This window comes from Echiichthys vipera (genome assembly GCF_963691815.1).
Source record: "Echiichthys vipera genome assembly, chromosome: 19".
Classification (NCBI taxonomy): domain Eukaryota; kingdom Metazoa; phylum Chordata; class Actinopteri; order Perciformes; family Trachinidae; genus Echiichthys; species Echiichthys vipera.
In genome coordinates, this window is record NC_139844.1 from 8412062 (window position 1) to 8431867 (window position 19806).

A 19806-nucleotide genomic window follows, 5' to 3' on the forward strand; every position below is an offset into this window, starting at 1 on the left:
GACCCGGACAAATGAGAACATTCACAGGCTTACTGTAGCTCCTTATATTGCCACTTATATTTATTAGAATTATCACTTAATAAAAAGAACAACAACAAAAAAAAAAAGTAAGACTGTAAATATCTGATCCGTCTACACAATCGGGAGAGACAGTCGGTGAGATGATGAACTTTTTGTAACTTCAGAGACTGGTTTCCTGCAGAAGATCACTGCTGTCACTGCTGCGTTAACGTTCGGCTCAGAAATGAACCCTTTAGTTACTCTCAGTGTTAATGAGTGTGCAAATAACAGTTTGGTGGTTTTATGGCAAGAGGTTTTAACATTTAATAGCAAGACTGGATATGCATTGCAAATATCTGTAATTCAATTTGTCTTAACATGTAAGATATCGGCAAATGACATTCTTACTAGTTGTGTCACTCTTGACATTCATGTGTATTGGGCTTTCAATTCAAGACATTTACAGTTACATTTTAGATATCTAGAATGAACATGCTGGATATCTGTACTGTCATTCTTTCTTGGAAAAACTCCAATATCAGATATCTACACTTCAATTGTTACTCGTCATAGTTTTAAACTCTGACTTGTAAAAGTGTCATTAGCCTACAGATATGTATTAGTAAGAATTACATTACAGACATCCAGAATGTTCTGCATTGAAAAACTGGGACACAGACAATCCCCTCAGAAGATTGCTTACCCCAGTTAAAATTGACTATTGTTGTTGTTGATGCTGTTGTTGTTGTTTTTTTTACTGTCTACATTAAGACAGTGGTGGAAAGTAACTACCGTAGGTACATTTACTCAAGTACAGTACTTAAGTAGAATTTTGAGGTACTTGTACTTTACTTAAGTTATTCCATTTGATGCTACTTTATACATCTTACTCCACTACATTTCAGAGGGAATATTATACTTTTTACTCGACTACATTTAACTTGAATTACTTGACAGATTGAGATTATTAATACAAAATATTATCAACAAATAAAATAGGATATATTGGTATAAATTAAGCTACACAGCAGTATATAAAGTAAATAAAAGTAGCCCAACCTTTATCAGCTGCAACATAAAAGGGATATTTATAGTTATCTATAATTACACTCTAATAATATAATATACTGAAACAGATTTATTTAACTTTTGTTACTATTAGTACATGTTGATGCCGACACTTTTGTACTTTTACTTCAGTAACATTTTGAATGCAGGACTTTTACTTGTAACATTGTATTTCCGCAGTGTGGTGCTAGTGTTAGGCTCTGAGTACTCATTACACCGCCGCATTTAGAAATACATGTTCGGTATTGTGTATGTATCAATGACACAAATGTAACATGTAAGAACAAGCACATTACACACACTAAATTAACTGCGACACATTTAAAAAAAGAAAAAAAAAAGCTGTAAATGACCTCTGATCCACACTCCGAAGCACAAGATGGCGTCAGCGCACCGTTAACCCGCTGCTTACCAACCAAACAGAAAAAAAGAAGCGGCAGAAGAAGCAGGAGGGCGTTCCGCTGAAGAACATACAAATACAGTATGGTGAATTATGCAAGTGTGAGCGCTTCATACATAGATGCTGCCGAGGCTTAGTTTTTATCGTCCCAAGAGTTTAGTTCTCCTCGCGGATCGGGCCTCCGTGCGTCAGTGCCGGGGGACAGGCTGCAGAGCAGGCCGGGCGCGGAGACATGGAGGCTGGCCGTCTCTGCAGAGGGGCAGAGCTGTAGGACGGTAGGCTCCCGTTGCGTCTCTTCTCCGTTAAGAAACAATGGAAGGCAGACCAGGGTATGCTTCGGTCCTGGGGGTGCTGGTATTTAGGGGCTTCCAGGAACGAGGGAGGGGGAGAAAAACCGAATTCACTTTCACTACATTAGAACTGTTGGACGTTTTATGGCCTTCAGCATCCACATACGAACACACATGCATGATGGCAACACAACTGTAAACACAACGGCTGCTGCAGCCACACGGCAGGGCACGGGTTATCGGACACGCAGACAGTTCGCTTTACTTTAAAGATCCTTTTTTTGTTGTTTTGAAAGACTCTGCAGCAAGACTCAAATATTTTCAGATATTAATATATACTGTTGAGAAATCTTATTTTGCAGTGATTTGTGACGAGAGCCCAAACCACAACAAAAACATACTTTGTCCTCCTGACATTGTTTACTAATTTGAATAATTCAATTTAAAACCCCATAAGCATGTTGCTGAAAATATACACAATAAACCATATTTAAAAATATATTTTTCCTTTTTTTTGTTATTTTTTTAAAGACCCATGCGCTCTTTTTGCCCCAAATTGTTTTTGATCATCTCTGGATTGGTGTTGAATTTACATGTATTAGTTGGCAGTAAAAAGAGCTCACAAACAGCTTTAATTTGATTCATCTTCTATCCCCATTGTCATTTCATATCTCGACAATATATATGGTATGCAACATGGTATACCATGTTTTTGGGTATACCATGTTTTTGGGTAACTTCATTTTCATTAATTTCAATTTCATTTCAAAAGCCCTACATTTAAATACTTGCAAAAGTATTGTGTGCAACTATTCAAAAATTGAATGGACTTATTATGCCAGATTATGATTAATGATGCATTAATGTGTACAATGCTTAAATGTTGCAATTGGTATAGGTGGGGATCGTTTTTATTACTTTATATTAGGGCAAGACGATATGGCCAAAACGATATATGTATGATTTCATCATCATACGATTCAATTGAAAGATGATACATTTTCATATTCAGGCCCAGCCCTACTTTTATATTTTAAATGGTTACAGGATCTTTAAATGAGTCCCTCTGTGTTTTTATTTAATGACCAATTAAAAGTCATCATGTTTTCACGTGTAAACACTGAACCTTTGAAGAAACGTTACTCTCTGTCTGTGACATTCCTGTTATAAGCACTGTTGCAGTAGCTGTACTGCAGTGTAAAGATACTCTGTTCCAACTTAAAGTGCTGCACTCCAAATCTTATTTAAGTAAAAGTACAAGAGCCAAATGCACAGTTCCCATTTCAAAATAATGTATATTTTATGAGTGGATTATTGTCATTGATTGTCATTAATGTATCAATCACTTTAATTACTTGATATACTGCTTAACCTATTATAACACATCATCATTTTTTTATATTTTGTATTGTTGATCTAAATCTGAAGTTGTACTCTTAGCGACTGCACGTGAATGAATTAGGCCGACCATATATTTCTCCCTTTTCCCTGATGCTCTGAATAAGTCGCTAAATTGGTCGCTAGTAGCTATTTGTAAATAAAGTTGCCAAGAAGGTCGCAAAAAATAGCGAGACAGTGCCAGCCTGTGAGTGCTTTTGGACGAGGAAGGGCTCACAGCAGCACCCTCTGCTCATTGAGGACACTAACTAAAGAGTGATTCGTGCATGAAAGTCTAAAACACCAGCAGTCTACAGATTTCTCTCTAGGATGGAGGAGGATTTGGGAAGTCTCCAGATTATGCGACAAACTCTCCGGTGTTTGTGTTATGATTCTACACAACAGCTTGATTGTTTGGGTTTCTCCGTCAGTTGATAGGAGGTCAATTGTGGCCTTTTGACCTCTCCTGACACGTTTCTTATTTCATTATCTGGGATTTTATGCATACTTATGTGTGTTGATAAAATAAAAATAGATAAGAAATAAACTAGTAGCTAAAGTACAATATTTGCCTCCAACATGTAGTTGCATGGAAATAGAAAGTAGAATAAAATGGAAACAATCTAGTAAAGTGCATTAAAATAGTAATTACAGTGTCTGAGTAATTGTACTTAAACATTTACATTCCACTAATTGTTAACGAAAGTTCAAAAACACTTGGATAAGTTATGGTAACATGATAATACAACATGGACTTGAACTTCAGACACAACTCTTAGTAATATTGCGACTTCATGTATATACTTTTGCTGCACATCAGTATGCAAGCAAAGCATCTGTTGAATCAACAGCTTATAGGCCTCTGAAGCCACTGTGCTCCGAATGGTGACCGTGCTGCAAGCAGAGCAGAGGAGAGACGGTTAAAGTGAACATAACGTTGTCAGTTATGGTAAGTACGCCTGGTAGTTAATCACACAAATTTGTTTCGGAAGAAGTTAATTACGGGAGTAACGGGCAAATCAGCGTTAACATTGACTAATGTATGCCTATGTGAAGAGTTGTTCGTGTGGATTTGGAGAGTAACTGATAAATTACTAAAATATTTTAAGAAACTTTAAATTGTTACATTTGAGAAGAGAGTTTGGCGTGATGGTAGAATGGGTTAGGTTTAGTTCACCAAAAATGAAATGAAAACTAACTACAGATTAATCTGTAAAATACCTAATAGATTAATTGAGCTGACATTGAAGGATTGAAAAGCAACACCTCGATGAATGCTAGCGTGTCATTGTGGGGCTAAGTGCTTAGAGCAGGCGCCCAATAGAGAGATTAAAAGACCTTGCTGCAGCGGCCTGGGTTCGATTCCAACCTGTGGCCCTTTGCTGCATGTCATCTCCTCTCTCTTCCGTTTCATACCAGCTATACTATCTATAATGGCCAAAAAGACCAAAAAAATAACTGTCTGGTAGCACCGCCATAAAAGCTTGGGCGCTACAAGCCAGTTATACCTGTGGTAACTTTTCTGACACCTCCTGCTTAAAACCCAAAACAATCAGGAGGAGCTTGAGGCCCCGCTTTCAGGGTATTCATACCGAAAACAAGGCCAAACAAGCTTTGCCCTTCTGCTCCTCATGAGGTTTCTGTCCTCCCTGAGCTCGCCTTACCACACCTGCCACCTGCGTTACTGTTTGACAGTTGTGCCACCCTAGTCGAACTACCCACCTGCCACTGTCCTTGGAGTAGGTCACGTCCTTGATCCATAGGGCCGGGCGCTTGACACCAGAAGCGTGAGCCTGCTCGGGGTTGGCCTCCCTGCCTCACTTGATAAGTGTAAAAATGATAAATGAGTGGTATAACACCAGCGGCCAAACCCTCCCGCTTATACTACACCTAATGCTGCTTAACAGTGCAAGACTAGAGTCAAGCTTAACAGGAATTCCCCACTGATTCAGTAATTGCCTGAAAATACGTTTTCAGTATAGGGCTAGGACTGTTATCAAAATAATAAGCATGTATCACTGAGAATTACATAACCTGTACTTGAGATTAAAATGGACAAATTTTAATAAAAATAATTTACATCTGACTTTCTGAGCATTTCTTTAAAATAGTTCAAACTAATTATGAGGAGTGCCAGCGCAAATCAATTCCTCAGACATATTGTTCCCACATTTGTACATTAAAATTAAGACCATGCAAAATCATTTCAGACAAGCTCTTTTTGATAATAAAGCTTAAGGGTCCACAATAAATTGACATTAAAAATATTTACATAAATGTTAATCAGCATCATCATCATTTGTCTTTAGTTTCAGCACGTCATAAACACCAAAACCTGCAAACAACAAAAGACAACAGGCTCAACATACACATTCATAAAAAAAAGCCACACACACCTACAAAATACACAATATAAAATTTTAACTGCAGCTTATTAGTGGAATATTAGGGTCCACATAAACAAACATAATGTGTTTTTATCATGCATGTGTCACAAAGTGAAATGCAAATAATCATGAATTATGTAACCAAGTTGGAAGGATTATAGTAAATAAAATTAGATGCTCTGTCTGTGTTTTCAGTGGTGATTTCTAAAGGGGTGTTGGCACTCCTAGAATGGACCCTGCACACATTGGAGGGGATATGTCACCTTTGTACGTGCCAAGAAAGAGAAAGTCTGTCCAGTCACAACCTAAGAGTGGAGTGCCATGTCCAGGTAAAGACAAATAATGAATCAAAAATCATTAGGAGCATGGTACATTGTGGTCATTTTGGCAGTGAAAACCTTTCTTTTTTTTAATTTTTCTGAATCAAGTTTAATATTCACTCCAACAGTTGTTCAGCGAATACCAGAAAGAGCCTGTGACTTAAATTCAGTTGGATATCCCAAGGTGAGAAAGAACTCATACGATATGTGCAGAACACGTATCATGTTGCATGAGATGATGTTGTACTTGAGCAAACTACCCAGAAGAAGTCACGAGGGAAATGTTACTTGTGTCTGAATGGGATTGTCCATTCCGTCTGCACATACTTTTATGCTCACAGTTGGCTCTCTATTTCACTGTTATGTACTTGAATGTTTCAGAATGATGAGTCTGAAGGCCAAGACGCTCTAAAGATGAAGAGAACTTATGGGAGAAAACGGTAAGAGACTCCTCAACCTGGTCTGAGCATAACTCCCCCTATCTCAGCATTAACCTAACCAGGTTAGGGTGGATTTAAAACAGTAGGTGATGTGTTGAGTCATTTTCAATCCGTGAAATGATGATTTTTATCAATTTGGTAACAGCAGCAAAATCATTACAGAATCAACATAGATGACAATTTTGCTATCTATCGGCCGCCATATTGATAATATGCATCGCTCTCAAAAAATCGGTCTATCTCTTAAATAACTTTCTTTGTCATTTCCGAAATAAAAGGTGTAAGCATATTGTTTTTTTATTAGGTACGAGGACCTCCAGAGTGTTTCCATCGGAACCGTAGATTACCCAACTACCAGCTGCTCAGTGATGTCACTGGGGGGCCTGGCCAATGGGGCGGACCAAGGATCCATGGCTCCGTCCACTGCAAGGCTGCCTCCAAGACTGGTGGCGAAGGATTTGTGGCCTCAAGGCCCAGAGAGCAGCAGGGAGCAGCCCCAGCCTCAGGATCACAGCTGGAACTCCAGCAGGGACCGAGGCTCCAACGCCTGGGCCCCTGGCAGAGACCGACCACAGGAGCAGGTCTGGAACTCTGGCAGAGACCGAGCAGGACACTCCAGTCAAGACCAGACGTGGATTCCAGGCAGGGACAGGGCCCATACCGGACAGGAACAGGCCTGGATGACAGGCCGGGGCCGAGGTCCTGAGCAGGGCTGGGCAGCTGACAGAGACCGAGGCCAGGATCAGGCCTGGAACGCAGGCAGGGATCCTGGAGGAAACCGGGCTTCCTCAAGCTCAGAGCAGGCATGGGGAACTGATCGAAGCCAAGACCAAGGCTGGAGCAGCACAAGCAGAGACAGAGGGCAAGTCTGGAGACCTGGTATGTACCCAGACACATTACCTTGAGTCTGCATCAGCCTCTTAAAGACCCCTGTTTTATTTTTTTTATCAAGTGGTTCACTTCCCGAAATTAAATCTATGTGTCTGTGTTTTGTGGTTGTGACGTGTTGATAGACTCCTCGATATTATTTTTGGTTTTGTTGTGTTGGAGTAGTTAACACCCACAGCTTGCTCTCTTCAACACAACAAAACACTTCGACACACAACAATCTGTGGCACAAACAATTTGTAACACTAATAATGTGCTCATTTACAAAATTACACCACTGAACGCCATGATTTCAGATTCTGTGGACTCTTGACAATTGACTTAGTTACTAAAAACCTATAATAAGGCCCCATCATGCAAAAAAAACCAAGTTATATAACATGAAACCATCAGAATCTTAAAAAATGCGTCAGTACAAATGTTTTGATCATATTACCCAGCACTATTCTGGAGGTTGACTTTGTTCTGCACATGTTACTTTGAAGACTTGAACATGAAGAAAGTCCAGAGAGGGGAGATGGAGCAAAACCCACCTGTTAATAACATCCCACAACCACCAGAGGACAGAGACTCTTGTAAGTAAGCTAGTCCAGGGGTTGACAACCTTTTTGATAAGAGGATACATTTTTAAATGATGTGCATCAATGTGTTATTTTCCCCACCTGTGCTGCATTCTGTGAAGGAGGTAACAAGTACTAGCCAATCAGAGGCTGAGTAATGCTGGTCTTTGCAGAATGCAATTGGGGAAAAGGTCATTCAAAGTACCGTAAATAACTGGCCAGAAACCAGCTAATGGCTGTGAAAGTGTTCATGTGGATGAGAGGGCACTTCAACATTTACAAAGAAAATCTTATTGCTAGTTTGCTTTTGGTTTAGCTACCTGATGGGCTGTCTCAAAATCTCAATATAGGTAATGTCATATCACAATACAGTATAGCATGTTTTCTGGTAATTTAGGAAATAATCTATATGAAACAACCACATGGTAAAGCCTATTTTTCTTTACTCCTTTTCTTTGAGAATAAGTATTTTCTCTTTTTTTTGAAGAAGAACTTTAGTACAAAATGAACATAATACGCAAGGATCATTATGTTAAGCATTTTCCAAATTACGTAAATATCGGGGGATTGTTCAACATTGTAATAGAAAACAGATATACTAGAAACATTTTTATATCATTTGATGAGATGTAAATCTGGGAGATATGATAACTGTAATTATAAAACCAAACCTGCAATTTTAAAAGGATATTCCCGCAGGTATTTCAGAAACTGTTCTGAGAAGTTTGAGTTAATGGGCTTGTTGTTGTCATTGTGTATTACGATATCTCGATATATGATTTCATGAGCTCTACCACCTGCGTGCCTAAGGTTGCTGACTCCTGATGTGGTCTCATATTTAATGGGTTGAGAGTGAGACACGTATCACAGTTGTCTCCTGATTATTTCCTGCAAAAATAAAGAAGAGTTTAGCTGAAATAGATGATGCAAAAAACATATATATATATATATATATATATATATATATATATATATATATATATATATATATATATATATATATATATATATATATATATATATATATATATATATATATATATATATATATATATATATATATATATATTAATACCCTGCCATAATAAAAGGTTAAGTGGAGTGACTTCTTATTGTTTGGCAGCAGCATTATAAGACACTTAAATGTTTGGGTGGAGCCCCATGATGGCAGTATTATGGTTTGGTCAGTAAAGGGCACTTTTTATTTCATGCATTACTCATATTTAGTATTCTTGAGCTGTAATTCACTTGCTGTTAGCAGTTGTAATATTTTTGGCAGCATTACCTGCAGACTTTTCCTATTTCGGATGTAACTGAAACTATCTGCACAGGAGGAACATAATCGGAGTGCAGTAATCTCTTGATGAATATAATGAGCACAGTTCATTTGCACGAGGTTTGATAGTTTGGTTGATGAATCTCACAGAAGTAATAAATGCATTGTGCATTTCATCGATTAGGATGAAGAATGTTTCTGAAATGACAAACAGCTACAGTAAGAACATGTCAAAATATCATCTACTGTAATAAAATCCAGTCATTTAATGTCAATAATTCAGGTTCAGATGCAGCCAGTGTTGGTGAGGCGTCGACAGCCCAGTCCAGCGAGGAGCAGAAACCTCCCGTCATCTCCACCAAGAAAGAGCCTCCCACCTACCCTCCAGGTGAGACAACCAGTCTATGCCAGTAAAAAAACCTTGTGTTATCTATCCACGCTGTCTCAGCTAAAAGTATTCCTGTCAGGTTGAAAAGGGAGTCTTCATTGATTGCTCCAACATAGAATTGCAGAAGGATGAAGTTAATACATTTATTTTTTCTCTCTTATTGACTTAAATAGTATTTCCCAAGTGAGAAAATATTTAAAATAAATGAAATTATAGAATAAGCAAAGAAATTCAATATGTGGTCAATTCAACATAGACTTTATTCACATTATGCAGTAATCTAAGGAGTTCATGGCGTGTTCTTCTGAAACATTCCTACTGGGTAAAATCAAATGTTTATTTGTCGACATCCAACAGGAAGTCAAGAGGAGCGTTGGCAGCTCCAGATTGTGGCCAAAGGCAGAGTCACCTGCCCCAAATGTAAAAGTGTGAGCAGGAAGACTGTGGAGGGGCTGAAGAAGCACATGGAGAACTGCAGACTGGTGAGCACTCACTGTTTGAAACCTAACTTAGTCTTTATTAAAGCCGATTAAAGCATACAGCCTTTTATATAGATACTGTCTCACAGAGCCCTTACTCATACAGAATAGATGAAGGTCAGGGATATTCAGTTCAATAGAGAATTTCCTCAAGCGAAGGTCCAGATGTCTGACTTACGTTATAAATTCATTGCCATATAATTGAAGCAATTCCAGTAAATTAATGAAGTATTCAATAATATTTCTACAATAAATATTTTCTTTTTTCACATTGAACTGAAGGGATTAGTACTCTAATAATAAATAAAGAAATGTTCTTTTCTCAATAAATAATAGTAACCATTATTAATTATAATAATAACAACAGGAGTTGCTTTTAAACATATAATACATAACAGAGAGTTTTTAGGAAAAGTGCATCCTAAAATAAAGTGCTAAATTAAAAAAAAAAATCAAATACAAAGTGAAGCTTGAGTTTCCCCTTTTTTCTTTTTTGTTGACTCCATTTCCAATCTTGTGTGCAGCAACCCTTCACTTGTCAACACTGTGGGAAACAGCTGAAGTCTTCAACAGGGATGAAGTACCACATCATGGCTGACCACAGCCATCTGGTAAGACTCATCAACTCTAATAACTGTAATTAGATGGATGCTGACAATCAAAACACAAACTTAGGGGTGTTTGAGGGTTAGCTCTCGGTGACAAATTCTCGCTGCCTCTACTTTCAGCCCTCAGCAGAAGATGCCAAGGACCTGGATGACCGCGCCATCAAAGACAAACTGCGTAAAATCCTGAAGAGACTGGGCAAATTAAAGTGCTCTAAAGAGGTGCTGAATCTTAATTTATGACAGGAGATGTAAATAAGAAAAGATTATGCTCTCATGGTCAAATGTTTGTTTGTCAGGGCTGTACTGCTGCCTTCACCAGCATCATGGGCTACGTGTACCACATGAAGAAGTGTGGGAAAGAGGAGTCTGAGCTGGAGAAGATGCTGCTGAACTGCTCTCACTGCGGGAAAACCTACAAGTCCAAGGCCGGTCTGGAGTATCACCTGAAATCAGAGCACGCTCCTGTGAGTCTTGTGTTTTATTTTCATGTGCTACTTCACAGGATTCAGGCCAAAGAAACCATTTAATCAAAAAAAAAACCAAGTCAACATATCGTAAAATCTTCCCCCTCCTGTCGAACAGACGCCCCAGAAGAGTGAGGAAGACGAGGCGCTGAAGGCCCACAGGGAGGCCAACCCGGAGAGGACAGCCAGCGGCCGGGTGCAGCGAGCATCAGCCCAGGTGGCAAACTTCCACCTGGCTGAGATCGCCAACAACGAGCTGCCCAAAGACTGGCCCAAGAGGAAGTTTCAGTCAGACCTGGTGCCAGATGACAAAAAGGCAAGAGGAGATTGTCTCAAATGTGTAAATGAAGTTGCAGAATATATGAGAGTATTTTATATTACCGGACTATAAGTCGCATAATGAAGGAGAAAAAAACATATTGCACTGGACTTTTGGTCGCATGTTTGGGGGGAATTTATTTTATAAAATCAGAGACCAAAAACAGACATTTCATCAGAGGAGAGTCATTTATATTCATCGCCTTGGAAACTACCTGGGCGTGGAGACGTAACTGCACCGTTGACAAGCCTCTCCCGGCAGCACGTTGTTCAAGCACCCATTTATGAATTTATTCCTTTAGCTGTGGCCATCGAGCTTTTAGCCCACGATTGGCTTCTTTTATTTTCTTCATTGCAGTTAGAGTATCCTCCTCTTTTCTCCAGTCCCTCACATGTTTCTTGCTCACTCCAAACTTTCTTTCTGCTGCTCCATTACCATTTTCATCTTCAGTGGTAAAGGAGTAATAGGAGTAGCAGATACTGGCACACAAGTCTACAGCACCCTCTCGTGGCTGTCAGTGTGAAAATAAGGAACATGTGAAATTATATATTTTAATATATAAGTCGCAGTACCAGCTAGACATAAATAAAAGTGAAAATACGGTTCCTGTTTATTGTATGATGTTTCCACCAACTAGTAGGAACGTGTGTTGATGGAGGAACTAAAGAAAGGCCTCTTTATTCTGTCATGAAAGCCACACAAACATATATGTATATACCAGTGTATATACGGAAGATATGTGTCCTTACATTGACTTTCACACGTTCATTGACCTCCTCTTGTTTATTCTGGTCTTCCCAGTTGAAATACGCCCGACCAGGCCTGCCTGCCTTCAGCCAAGAGGTGCTGAGGAAGTGGAAGAACGAGGTGAAGCTGCAGAGGAAAGTCCATTGTCCCAACCAGGTAGAAAATAACATTATGCTCATTACATCAGACACAGTTATCAACTAGTTAAACTGTACTGACATGTCCTTAAATCTAACCGATTACCACGGAGGGAGGTTCAATTCCCCAAAACCAATGTAGACTAACGTATCTGCCTGAATCTAATGTAACTTTAAGTTGACACTGATGCGTAGCAATGCCAACAGACTGATATTACTGAGCCCTTAAATGGAAAACTTTGCAGATATCCAAGCGCCTCTGTGTCAGTGCAGTGTGTGCAGATGAACAGTGTGTCCCTCTGTGTTGCCTGCAAGCCTGGGGCTCCCCACTCACTTGCCAGTGGGTGACATGATGCAGACATTTTCCCCTGCATGTAACACTGTAATGATGAATTGTAATGATGCAGAGCTGGTGGAGGATCTGCAAAGTCCCCCTTTGGGCGATACTGAGAAGACATGCGGATAGTGTAAACACAGCTTGACAACAGTGTAAGTCCCCCCGTGGCGCTCTTTGGCTGATATGCTTTAACAATCGAGAAACTGCTGCTGTCAAGTATAAATAATATAAGTGAAGCCATAGCTGTGAGCGATACCCTGCTGAAGAACATTTATAGTATTACTAATATAAAGTAGAATTGATACATTTGACCATCTACAGAGTTCTAATTTAGTTTGTGTGCTCTAGCTATACGTTGTATGTATTCATATTTGTAGTATGTTCTGTGTCATATTTCTTTTGACCTCAGATGTTGTCCTTTCGTCATATTAAGTATCTTTCTAAAAGTACAGAACTCATAATGTGACTTGATGTGTGTCTTCCCCAGGGCTGCGGTTCCACCTACACCAGTGTGTCTGGACTGAAAGCTCATCTTGGACTCTGCACAAGGGTATGTCAACTTAGTCTTCTTTATCACTGAAATAAAGTATGCATGTAACAAAAATTGGGCTCAATTGCGAGTAAAATATACCATGCATATGAAAGTCAGCATTATACTGAATAGATGTTTTTTGTTTTTTGTTTCATTTGACTTTAATTTCAGGGCGACTTTGAAGCCGGAAAATACAGATGTTTGATCTGCAACAAAGAGTTTAACTCTGAAAGTGGAGTGAAATACCACATCAACTCTGTCCACTCACAGGTAACGACATAGTTCCAGTTTACCTTTTTAACGTTATGGAGTCTTAGGAGTGCCATGACAAATAATGAATCTGTAAAAGAATAAGAACATAAATGTGGAAATAGGAAGAGGAATAAATATAAAGCAATGGGGAAAAGTAAAGGGATAACAATAAACAGATTACATATGACATTAAATAATAAAAAGAATTAAGACAATATACTGGAAAAATTGAGTAATTTATATGCAAAAACATTTTTATATATAGATAAATAACTAGATAAATATGAAAAGTATATTTCCACATTTAATATTTTTAAAGATGTATTATTTTTCATGGCACTCCTATGCCTCCATACACCCTTGCTTTTACAGTTAGGGTGAATGGTTTCTTCAATCACATGTAATCAGTGTAATGAATGAATGCGTTCCCCTGCTGACTGGTGTTGACCCCTGCTGTATTTCCATCAGGACTGGTTTGTGACAAACAAAAAAGCCTCCAAGAAGTTTGAGAAGTTCCTCAAAAGCCAGCCAAAGGAGTTTGTTCATAATGTAGACAAGCAGATTGTGGATCACTACCACCACCACCATCACCATCATCACCTCCAGCAGCATCATCAGCAGCATCACCACCCCCACCACCACCACCACCACCACCATCAGCAGCAGCTCCAACTTCAACCCATGCAGCACCCTCTGCAGCCGCTGCATCACCTCCAGCACCAAACCCAGCTCCTTCACCCGGGGCACCAGAACCTCCCTCCACAGGCGGACCCCCAGCTCCAGCAGCCGGTGCTCCAATACACCCCTTTAGAGCCTCCTCCCGTACCGATGTGGGTGGATATGGACGGGGGAGGAGGAGCCGTGCCGGCACAAGAGCAGGCCCAGGTTGAGACTGACACACCGGGAGAGGACAACGACGGGATGGTGGATGGGAGAAGGAGAGAGAAAGGGGAGAGGGGGAAGGCTGATGGAAGGCGGAAGGATTGCTTTGCTTTCAGCGTTGGCGGCGGTGGTGGTGAAGGTGGTGGAGGCAGCAGTAGCAGCAGTAATACTGGCAGCTCATCCAGCGAATCAGAGGTGGAGCAACAGGACAGGCAGAGACAGATTGACCAGTGGAATCTGAAACGACCGGGCGTCATGGAGACCCACCCCGAGGCCGAGAAGAGACAGATAACTTAAAAAGAAAAAAAATACGCCAGAGAACTCCACCTACACCTACATCAGTTTGAGACATCGAAAAAGAAACCATGGAGGTTCCGTCCCTGCTCTTATTAACTGGGAAGTACAAACAGGTGAGGAAGCAGCGGAGGACAGAGCTACACTCTGTCACTTTTTAACGTTTTAGAGAAGAAGATGATGGAAACCTTCAAAAGAGCGTGTGGATACGAGACGACGCACACTTCTGGTTTAGAGGCTGTCTTGAAACGCTCGTCATTGCATAGCCTTGAGAAATGTAGTATACCGTTTTATCTGTGTGTTTATCTGTAACAGATTAGTTTCAACAACTTTATGTGTCTTATTTTTTTTTAAAAGAAGTTTGATAAACCCTTCTCGTCTTTCATGTTTACCTTTAAGGGAAATAGTTACTTTAACCTTAAGAGAGGCTGCTACATTATAGTATTTTATTAGACTTGTCCAGTCGTTCTCTCTCTCTCTCTGAAAATATTTTGTGCCTCTTAAGTTGATCTGCATCGCTTCATACTGCTCATCATCACTTATACTGACAACTGATTAGAAAAGGGATTCCCCATACCCCGTACCATGTTTTCATCAGTAAACTTCTGACTAAGTTAATGTTTTTGGGCAGTGAATGCCACATGGTTCATGGCAAGTTGCAGTTCTTGAGCCAAGTCTTCTGAGTTAAGTGTAATTACCAGAGCTTAAACAGGCAAATCACATCACAACAAGTTAAAGCCTTTTTTATTACATATTAAAGTAGTTCAACATTTTGGGAAACATGCTAAGCAGCTATAACAGAGAAAAAATCTGAAATGCCTAAGATGCTGCCTGAAAAGCTGGTATCTGTGTCGGCCAGTACGCAAGTCTGCATCGATCTGATAGCACCTCATTTATGCCCCAAACAAATCTACTTTTAAAGTAGTTTATTTGTGGTCTTTTGTCGTCATGACTGACGAAGACTGAAGAAAATCCAGGAATTAATTTTCAGCATGTTTGTTCATACACAATAAAATCCAAAATAACAAAATAAATAATATATATGCTTTTTTAAACACACTAGTATCGGATCAGTACACTCAAAGCGTAGTTAAAAGGTATATATCGCTAGCTTTAGAGGTGCTTTTTTTGTTTGTTTGTTTTTAATGTTGACAAAGCTATGCTAACTGTTCCCCCTGCTTCCAGTCTTTACACTAAGCTAAGCTAAGTTCCTCCAGACCCCTGCTCCATACCTGAATCAGACATGTGACGACCATCTTCTCACTTTAAATCCTGGAAAGGAAGAAAACCAGTTAATTTCCCAAAATGTCGGACTGTAACTTTTAAAAGCAGCCTCAGCCGGCTGACGTCAGCCTACCTCACAATATTGTACTTGTAATGCTGTCAATATCAAGTCCCCGAGACAATTAACGTTTTAAAACAAATCGACTCCAGCGACGTGTGCGTGCGTGTAGTTTTTGAGATGTGTTCCTGTAGTCTCTTAAAAACGTCACTTTGCAGGAATCATTTTGTCGGAGCTCGGTCGACATTTTCCACATTAAGATTGAACTTAAAATGAATTTGAAACATTCCACGCAGGAGTTTTATCAGCAGGGAAACGATGTGAAGCACATACATTTATTATACGATCGGCTGGTCACAAAACAAACAGCCAATAAATGTGAACCATCAAGTTATTGTTTAGGAAGCTAACATACCAAGCATTTAACATGGAGGGTGGCTGTTTCTCCGCTCATTCTCCAAAGACACACCTGCCACTAAATATTGAAGCGATAGCATGTAGCCTAATGTTTATCTGCATTTTGTATCTACTAAAGTGACGTACGGTTGTCAGTCATTTGTTTGTGACGTTTTAACACTGTTTTGTTTTTTGTTTTGTACGACTTTTAAAGCATTTATGAATGTATTTGGTTAATGGTTTCTCCTCTCCTGTGCACTTGTATTAAAGGAGCAGTGTGTGGGATTTAAGGGGAATCTATTGTTGATTAATAGATACGTTTGTTTTGTTTAGAAAATGCTGAAAAATGTTCCCCGTGCCCGAGGGGACGTCCTCAAATGTCTAGTTTTGATCCAAGGATATTCTGTTTGTTGTCACGGTGGAGGAAAGAAACAGTTTTTTTTTTTTTAATTAATTGATTAACAAAAAAGGAATCTAATTGGCAGAAATGGAACATGATAGTGATAATTATGTTTTCATTAGTGTATGAAACTAAGAATGTTTTTTCGTTAGCTTAGAATGAGCCCTTCATATCTATGAAGGGAGCGGGTCCTCTTCCAATGAGCAGGCCATGTTACACCGCCATGATTGTCTTTGTGTCACCTGACAGCCTCCGTAGGTTCTACAGGTTTACTAGATGACACTAAATCCTACACACTGCTTCTTCTTTCTTTTCTTTTTTTTAAAGAAGGATAATAATTTATCATTTGTGGTGATTTGAAACCTTCAAAGAGGACTGATCTGTTTAACTGTGTAAAATATTTCTGTCAAAACTATTTACTGTGTCTGATTCTGTTTTAAAGTGCTTTACCCTTCGTTGCCCTCCATCAGATGCCTTTTTATAAGAGTTTTCAACAGGCAGTGGTAAAAACATGTTTGTTTGTTTTCTTATTTGGGGTCAAGCACCATCATATTTGGCTTTAATCACTATAGTTTTGGTTCTGCAGCCTAAACTATCAATGGTATAAAAGTATGTTTTCATGGTATCAGTCATCAGTCATGGTACTCAGGTGTGTGATAAACCACCTGTTTAAGACTTCTATTTTTTCCTTTATTTGTACTCGGGCTGAACTATTGGGTAAAAAGTGATGATTCACAATTGTGGAGGAATCATCATTTTTGTATCATTATTGTCATTTATACTTTTTTTGCGAGGATCTGAACGTATCAAAGATTTTTTTCTTAAGTCTGTCGAAAAACAACTGCATTACTACTCGTCTTCACTCAGAACGGTGTTTTGACACTTTCTGATAAATTGGCCCTACGGTTGCAAACGTCTGGCCAACAGAGGTAGATTACTGCACCCTGTAATTCACAGGAAACAAAGCAAAAAAATAGCGGAAATCTCATTTTGTGTAGCAACTTTTTTTCATGTTTGTTTTCCAGTTGATTCTTTTCTCCTTGAATTCAAAAATGTAACATCTTTCGAGAACTGTCTGGAGAGTATTTGCTGTTAAAATGATTCCCGTATCCTAGTGACCAAATCTTCATCAGCATGCACGCACTTTGGACTGTTTGATGGCACAAAGGAAAGCATTAGTCATTTGATTTAGCATCAGAAAAACATACCAGTATTTCAATAATACTGTTACGTGTTATTTTCATTCGTGTCTTCCTCTTCGTCCTAATGCTGGAGCCCACTTCTGTTATCCAGGAAGCCTGTGTGGTTTTATTTTCTGTATTTTAGTGGCCAACAGAGGGAGAGAGTCACCTACTGTTGGCATCAGAACCAAAACAGCTGTTTTCTGTTATTGAATTGTATCAAAGGGGACCAGTTGTCACAATACAGAGGACTAGTGAGAGGCATAAATATGTCCAAATACTGAGGGAGCTCATAACCACCACCATCACCCTCCATACAGAAAATATACAGTGTATATAATCTAACCCAGATTAGAATAAAGGTTCAGTTGTATCATTTGTAAACACATAAAGAAAGCACTTAATTATTTGATTTTGTGGGATTTATATTCAAGTGAAACTAGTTATGAGCTCAGACAACTCTACGTTACAAATCTGTACATTTCATATGTTCTAACATGTTTTTTAAAGAAGTTATGTGCTGCTATTTCATAGTACCAGCAGTGTTCTAACCACTGATGATTAAAAATGTAAACGGTCATTTTCTGGGGCTCTGTGTGTTCAGTGACAGTGATGTGAAGACTGGAAACTCACAAGGAGCATCAGGTAAGAGAAGCACCACATCAAGGAAAATGGTAAGACACTAAGAAATGGCAATTGAAAAATATAAAATAATAAAAGTAACTTAAAATTTAACAAAAACAAAAAGATATGACATCATGAAATATATACGTGTATGGAATTAAGGATTTTATGAATAATCCTTTATATTCACATGTTATGAGAAATATTTTACACTTGAGGTGATATTTAACATTTAATATTATATACATATCAGGTTAATTTTTTCTTATTTAAAAGTATAAGTATTGACATGCTAAAAGTTAAAAATGTACTTAAATACCAAAGTAATCAAAGTGAAAGTACTCATGCAGAATGGCCCTTTTTCAGAGTGTTTTGATTATTATTACTGATGCCATTACTTCTTAATGTCTTTGTTAAATACTTCATTACATGTGTTAAATGTTTTGGGGTTTTCTACCCAGGATAAAATATATTATTTAAACACATCATTTTATTCTAAACTACCTGGAGTACTTTCTGCACTTTGGTTTAAAAAGAAAGCCATCCCACTCTGCTTAACCATTCCTTAAAGATACTTTGAATAATAATACAAATTCAATATTTAAAATGAACTACTGTGAAAATAAAACTATGGACAGTTGTTGCGTAAATGCAATACAAATTAATGAATTTACAATTTTTTTTTATTACCAATGGTTTTTAATATTCACTTTTACTTATTTACGTAATCATGTATTGAATTATTTTAAGCTATTTATTAGTCTCATCTTAATCCCTGCTATATAGATTATATTTGTATTTAACTTGTATGACTTATTTGTTTATCAGTTATTAATATTTATTTTTTATTATTTACCCAGTTGATGTTCTTTTACTCCTTGTTTTCTTTTTTATTCAGTGAACCACTTTATGTTGCCTTTGCTGTGCATGAAAAGTGCAATATTAATAAAGGTTTGATGGATGGATTGATAAATGCATGAGTAGGCCTAACAATAATCTACTGATAGCTTTACTGCCCTACGAAGCTTAAGTGCAAAAACTACCAAATCACTAATAACACGAGTTCTGCACAGTTCAGGGCCTGAAAATATGGAGGTTATGATTGATATGGATAAAAAATGATACCGTGACAAACCAGGGAAACTATAATCTATCATAGATGTGCCAAAATATGAATTTGTTGAGACGGCAAACCAACTTTAGAGCCATTTTTATTGCTCATAATGATTTAATAGCTACTGCACATTGGCTTTGTAGTGCAGGATATATGTCTACCATATAAAAGAATAGCTTGCGTTGTATAGTAAAATGAGTATAAGTAAAGGATCGGAATACTTCCTGCATCACTGTTTAATAAATGTAGGTTACTTCATGACCTCCAGCTGGGGATTGAACTCCGGACTCCCACAGTAACGCACGGGTGTGATTCCGTGTGCTGGTGATAGGGGGCGGTGTGGTTCACTGCTGTAAAGTAGAAA

The 19806-nt window shown here is 38.6% G+C and overlaps 1 protein-coding gene across 1 annotated transcript; it reads left to right on the forward strand.

The window, feature by feature from the left end:
* The first annotated feature begins 1505 nt into the window (after positions 1-1505).
* znf512 (zinc finger protein 512) lies at positions 1506-16938 on the forward strand. The gene is made up of 16 exons (XM_083933829.1): positions 1506-1743; positions 5718-5851; positions 5971-6026; positions 6224-6282; positions 6587-7161; positions 7656-7745; positions 9290-9394; positions 9752-9876; positions 10398-10484; positions 10602-10700; positions 10778-10945; positions 11064-11261; positions 12066-12167; positions 12973-13035; positions 13189-13287; positions 13738-16938. The coding sequence occupies exons 2-16, from the start codon at positions 5752-5754 to the stop codon at positions 14446-14448; spliced, it is 2637 nt and encodes an 878-aa protein (XP_083789955.1). The 5' UTR covers positions 1506-1743; positions 5718-5751; the 3' UTR covers positions 14449-16938.
* Positions 16939-19806: the final 2868 nt, after the last annotated feature.

Bases quoted from the DNA above. Each gene is read 5' to 3' on its own strand.
- znf512 (XM_083933829.1), top strand. From the start codon at position 5,752: ATGGACCCTGCACACATTGGAGGGGATATGTCACCTTTGTACGTGCCA. The intron at 10,701-10,777 runs GTGCTGAATCTT...TTTGTTTGTCAG, and splicing joins AATTAAAGTGCTCTAAAGAG to GGCTGTACTGCTGCCTTCAC. The intron at 13,036-13,188 runs GTATGTCAACTT...CTTTAATTTCAG, and splicing joins ATCTTGGACTCTGCACAAGG to GGCGACTTTGAAGCCGGAAA.